General features: G+C 52.1%; 1 protein-coding gene across 1 annotated transcript in view; it reads right to left on the bottom strand.

Moving 5' to 3' along the window:
* Positions 1-6,416, bottom strand: part of SDK2 (sidekick cell adhesion molecule 2) — a 253,050-nt gene that overhangs the window by 106,345 nt on the left and 140,289 nt on the right. Inside the window, exon 3 of the mRNA XM_081805950.1 lies at positions 289-395. Within this exon, the coding sequence (XP_081662076.1) occupies positions 289-395 (107 nt within the window). The remainder of the gene's footprint in view (positions 1-288; positions 396-6,416) is intronic.

The following is a 6,416-nucleotide window of genomic DNA, read 5'->3' as shown; positions in this document are numbered from 1 at the left end:
AAAAAAAAAAAAAGAGAAGCAGCTGGTCCCATGGAAAGAGTGCTGACCTCTGAGCTGGCAGATGTGTGTGTCACTTATCAGCGGTGTAGCCTTGAGAGCACCTGTCCACCACAAAACGAGGGCACTCCCGTGATAGGCAGAAAGGGCCACCGTCAGCACCCAATGAGCATGGAAGGCTACGGCTGGGATTTGGCTCTGCCCAGAGCACGGCGGTGGGTGGGGACCCTGCAGACCCTCTCCCGCTGCACAGACCCTCCTTGCCCCCAAGTCGCCCATCGTCCTACTCACAGGCCACCTGGACCTCGGTTTGTCGCTGCAGCAGGGCGCCCATCCGGTTCCGCACGATGCAGCGGTAGAAGCCTGCGTGAGTGCGGTCCAGGCTGGTGATCATGTACCTGGGGTGCAGACGAGAGAGCCAGTGAGCAAGGCAGGCAGGTGCAGGGATGCACATGTCAGACTGGGATCAGAGGGCGAAGGTGGCCAGGTCACCCTCTTCCTGAATGGAGAGCACCAGGGAGTTCTGGATTCTCTGGCCACGTCTTGGAGTCACAGGAAGGTCCCTGTCAATAGACATATCCCTCCCAAGGGCAACCAGGCTTTAGCTCAGGTGCCTAGGGAGTAGCCTGCATTTTCCCGCGGATGGGAAGTGCTATGCCTGAGCCCTTGATCCTGGCTGTGACCAGGCCTCTTCTGCTGGTCCTCCGCTGGAGGTTGCTGTCTTCCCTTGCCTGCGACTCGCATGACTGGAAAAGGTGGGGGCATTCTATTTTGGCCAGGCCCAGGACTGTACTGTAAATACTAATTGAAATGGATGGGGGTGGCAGAGGCAGGAATGTTCACATGCTTCCCCAAATGCTTTGCATCATCTCACCCTTAACATTCGAGACAGTTCCACTGCAGCTTTACGGAGGAAAAAGGCAGAGCCTTCCGAGCAGGACAGGTTGGCTTTCTGTACATGTGGGCCCTGAGGCCAGGATGTACAAACCCGAGGAGGACGCTTGGGAGCCTGCTCTGGGAGCACGTGACTGGCCCAAAGGGCAGCAGAGTCTGGTGTTGGGGGAAAGGTAGCTGGAGAGCAGGTGTGTGGGGCACTGAGCTGGCTGAGAGGCAGGGAGGAGGCCAGGCCAAATCGGGGAGAGGGGCTTCTGGCAGGTAAGACACGGGCAGGTGGTGCTCTCTGGTATGGAGGGGGCTAGTTCCCCTGGTTGCCCCTCTGTGATCACCTTTCCTGTCCCTGGCCAGTGGATGGCCCAGTAGGAACCTCAGAGGATCAAGGGGCTTGTGCCTAGGACACCCCCCCCATCCTTGGGTGTCCGAGGGTTTGCCCAGCTGAGTTGGTGGACAAGCTCATTGCCACCTGCCTCTAGGCTATGCCAACCCTGGGACAGAGCAACCTTATTCTCAAGAGCTGCTAAGTTTTCTTTTACACAAGTTCCAGCCGGGGCTCATCACCACCACCTCCATCACCATCTCACGACCGTGAAACAACAACTACCACTTTCTGAGCACCAGCTATTCCTCTGGCCTGGTCTTAAGTACTTTCCCTTCATTTTTTCATTTCACACAGCAGTTCGCAGACTATTGGATATCATGGACCAGTAACACTCAAAAAAATGGGGCTTGACATAAGACTGTCAACTTTTTACTTTGCCAAGTAAGATCATTAAAACCAACCAACCAAAAAGCAAACAGAAAAACAATCTAGCTACCAAAAACTTAAAAAAGATAATATTAAAAAGTGCCAGGCAGGGAGAGAAAAATAAACAGAAATGGTCAGCATTTTATCTAAAAAGGACATTTTGAGGTCAGAGAGAAATGTAACCTCAGCATAAAAGCAATTTTAACAAATTTTAAACTTAAATTTTATGCAAACCCACTACACTAGCTTCATTTTCCTTGTCATAGGTGAACGAGGGCAAACTGCTGTGGGGCTGTATATGAGAGTCCTTCACATAATCCTTGGAGAGGGTACATTTATCAGCACCCCCATTTTAGAGGTGGGGAGACTGAGGTTCAGAAATGTTCCTCACTGCCAGGCAGTCTCATAGGTGGTCTCATAGGCAGGGCCAGGGTTCTACAGAGCCCGCCTGACCCCAAGCTCAGCTGCTAACCAGTTAAACACCGACGTCATATTCCAAAGCGCCCCCCCCTTCCGTCCTGGGACTCACAGATGCCCTGGCTCTGCAGCATGATTCAGAACCTTCTGGCTGTCCGAGCCTCTTATCTCTGCCACCGGCTGCAGTTCTTATCTGTCCCTTGCTACTGCGCACGGTGTGATGGAGGGGAGATAGCAGGCGCCCAGGCTCTGGCAAATTTCCCGTTCTCCTCCCACCTCATCCTCAAGCCCATTACCACTCTCGCTTGCCTCGGCTGCAGGGAGAGGAGATAGCTTTGGGGAAACGGTTTGGGCCTCGAAAACGATGGGGTGACCTGAGAGGAGAGATGGAAGGTAAGATTGGCTAGAACGGCTCTCTATCTTTGAAAATGGAATCAGAAAATTATTAAAAAGGTGCAGGGAGAGGAATATGAACAGAAATGGCCCCCCAAACTAACAAAAAGATGCTCAACCTCCATCACAATGAAAGGCCAATCAAAACAAGACAATGTTCACATATCAGATGCCGAAGACTTTCATGTTTGATCACATGCAGTGCTGGCCAGAGTGGGGGCGGGGAGGCGGGCCCTCAGATCAGCTGGTAGAAGTGCAGAGTGGTCCAGCCTCTGGGGCAAAATCTATCAAAATGATAATAGGTAAGCCTTTTGACCCAGAGGCTGCATGCCTGCGAGCTAGCCTCTTAGATACACTGCAATAATGTGGCAAAAAAAACCCAAAAAACAAAAAACAAAAAAAAACCCCAAAACAGCAGGTGTAAGGATGCTCAAGGTGGCATTGCTTCGAATGGCAGAGATAAACATGCAACTGGAAACAACCTAGATGTCCGTCAAGAATGCAGCTGGGTCAGTTACAGATGCTTCAGCCGCAGGATGAATGAGGAGCACCTGTCTGTTTGAGACAGAATGGTCTCCGAGACACACAAAGCATGGGAAGGAAGTCGAAGCTGGAGAAGGCGAGATGCTTATGGAAATAACAACACGAGGAAGGAAGAAGCCAAGCAGTATCGCGGCTGGGCGTCAGGGACCAGAGTGATAACGGACGGTTATGGCTCTCAGTAAGCTGCTGTGTACCCACACAGGCTACCAAACCCTTCGTTTGATGTTTAGTACCATGCAAATCGACCCAATAAAAATAACTTCAGTTTGTGGACCAAAAAAAAACCAGTAAAAAAAGAGTAAATGGTATGATACCATGTGGGTAAATGAAATAGTATACACATTTGTATATATTTGCATACACAGATCACACGTATGTAAAATGTGTATATTCGCATATGATACAAGTACCTAAAATGTATATATTTGCATATACGTGATACACATACATAAAACCTCTTCCAGATGGGGATACTCGATGGATACCTGTTACCTCCCTTTCGGGAGAAGTGCTGGGTGGGGAGGGAGGAAAACGTCTACATTTTACGTCTTTCTATGCCCCAGAATTTCTTTTATCGTATGCATATATTGCTTTTATTTTAAAAATAAAATGTAAAAATGCACTTTAAGCATATAATTTAAGTATACATTATAAAACAGACACCAGGGACTCACTGGATGCGGATTTGTTTGCTGATGTCAGTGACGCGTGGTGAAATTTAAACTTTAATAAAAGTAGATTTCTGCAGAAGGCTCTATGTCTGTTTGCTTCAGCCTGGAACCCCCGGGGCCCCGGGGAAGGTCAACTGGCTGCAGGCCGGCCCCTCCCCCAAGGCCGGAAGAGGACCGCTGGCCTTGGGCCTCCCTTTGGTCCCCCTGCAGTTGAGGCCAGGTGCTCCCTGGCCTGGCAGAGTGGGGTGCAGCTTCCTCTCCATCCTCCAGCCTCCCTCTCCTCCCCGCCTGGGAGACCTATTTCTGGCTGGATGGCAACATTATTTAAAGTAACAGTTCCGTCCACTGCCTTTCCTACCAGGGAAGCCCGCTTCACTCCACCCCAATTGCTGGAGTCTCCCTGCCTCCAAGGTGGGTGGACGAGGCAGCTGGCCAGCATCTCAGCTTGCAAATCTAGCGGGCTGTACGCAACCTTGATAATGATAGTAGCAGTGCTCATTATCCCTGAAATGCTCCCTTCTGGGCCCTCTGGACACACTCAGCCCACAGCTCCGTCTGCCTCACCCACCTGCGGCTGCTGGCCTGGCAGGGAAGTGGATGAGTCCAGCCCTGTCTGGGTCCCCTCCAGGGGCAGGGGGATGGACAGAATGCCCTGCACAGCAGGGCCCACACCTGATCTGCCCAAGGCGGGAGCATGCCATTGAAGAAAGTACTGGAGCTTCTGACTCAGAAAATTAGGCTTAACTTTCCCCTCTACTCTTTCTTAGGAATGTGGGCTGGGCATGTTATGGAACCTTGCAAGCCTCAGTTTTGCTATCTGTAAAATGGGGACAATGATGGATGTCTTTGATGGGCTCATTATAAGAGGCCCCAGACATAACTGCCAGGCATTCAGCAGGTGCCACACAAATGCCTGACAAATGAGGGAGCAGGTGTATGAGTCACTGGCGGGGAGTGGAAGGTATGGGGTGAGGTGGGGAGATTCAGAGAGGAGGACAAGCGGGGTGTGGCAGAAACCCCCCACCGGAGGGGGGATCCATGAGGGGCTCCACACCAAGCATCAGAGTCCCTTGCCTGGCAAATTCTTCAGCTTCCCCATGGACGTGTGAACCCCAACTGTCCCCAGCCACCAGCGAAGGACCTGCCATGCCCCCTTGGTTACCCAATCCTCTTTACTGGTAGAGGGGATTCACCTCAGTCCCTCAGCGGCCAGTACGGGAGGTGTCCTCCTCTTCTGCCTCCTCGGGGACACTGAGGACAGTGAAAATGACAGAGCCCCTTCCAAAGGCTGCTCCTCTCGGCTTCCTGACCCCAGTGAACTTCCCGCCACCCGCCTGACCTCCCAACCTCCTGGTCACCTCAATTTGTGTCCTCTGGGTGCAGAGCCTGACCCTGGCTTCTCTGGGGATGAGGAGCAGCGACGGTGGGTAAGGGGCGCCTCTTCCTGGCTGACCTGAAACTTTATTCTCCCTCCAATGACAAAGAGTCACAGGTCATGGCTCGAGGGACTGGGGCACACCCAGAATCACCCACCTCGAGGCCCCCTCGAAGGATCACTTATTTATTGATTTCTTCTAGGAAACATATTCACAGGATGCAAAGACTAAAAGAAAAGGCACACAGGAAACGTCTCTCCCATCCCTGTGCCCCAGCTGCCCGGTCACTCCCAGCTCCACACGCACACACAACCACGGCGACTAGTTTCCTGAGTAGCTTTTCAGAACTTCTCAATGCAAACACAAGCAAATGCAAGTTCACGATCCCTCCCCTTTTCAGCAGGAGACTCGGGGCCTCCTGTTGGCTGTTCTGGTCCTTGCTTTGTGCATGTGACAAGGAGCTCTTTCCATAACTGCACGTGTGTGCATGTAACTAACTTCCTCAGGCTTCGTAACAGTGGCTGAGTGGCCAGTGGTGAGGAAGCCTTGCTTCGTCCCCGTCAGGCTGTCAAATGGAGCAGGCAGGGGTGGGGGGTTGGTGGGGGGGAGAGCCTTGGGGCAGGGCTTGGCCAGGGTGGAAAGAAAGGAAGATACACTAAGGATCCACACGGTTCTCCCTGCCCCCTCAGAGTGTCCTGATTTGGCCGGCAGGAGCCGCCGGCTCAGTCCACTCCTCGAGATAGAGAGATGAGCTCAGGGTGCAGGGCGCACGGTGAGGCGGGGAGGAGCCAGGACAGATAAATGGACTTTCAGAGACAAGAGCTGGGCAGGGAGCAAATGAGGACCTAACAAATGTGGCATCTTCTCTGGCACACGAGGAAACACACAGTGCCCTTTTTGGTTCGAGTCCTTGAGTGTCACAGTTGATATTTAAAATGACTCTTACTCACATTAAATAAGATATTTCAATTCCACGAAGCTGTCAGGAGCTGATGCGGACACCAGAAATAATAGGCACACTCTCCTTGTATTGTCCTCGTTAATAAATCAGACGCCTGGAGATGCACGTGCTGATGCTGACACAGAGGAAGGGGGTGTGTGTGCACGTGCACACGTGTGTACACGCACGCACCATTGCACGCCCACCCATGCACATTCATGTGTTTGCACCCATGTGCACACTTACACCCACATGCATGCACATTCATGCATATACGCACACAGTTGTGTACCCACAAGTGCACTCATGCTACTCCAAACACACACACGTGTGCACACACACCTAGCACATGAGCACTCACGCACACACTGTGCACATGGTCATGCATACCTGCGCACACTCACGCACACACTGTGCCTACGGTCATGCATACCTGT

Source organism: Leptonychotes weddellii, chromosome 15 (genome assembly GCF_054177405.1).
Source record: "Leptonychotes weddellii isolate Sample4059 chromosome 15, ASM5417740v2, whole genome shotgun sequence".
Classification (NCBI taxonomy): Eukaryota; Metazoa; Chordata; class Mammalia; order Carnivora; family Phocidae; genus Leptonychotes; species Leptonychotes weddellii.
Note: the sequence above shows the minus strand (reverse complement) of the source record. Positions and strands in the feature narration are given on the sequence as shown.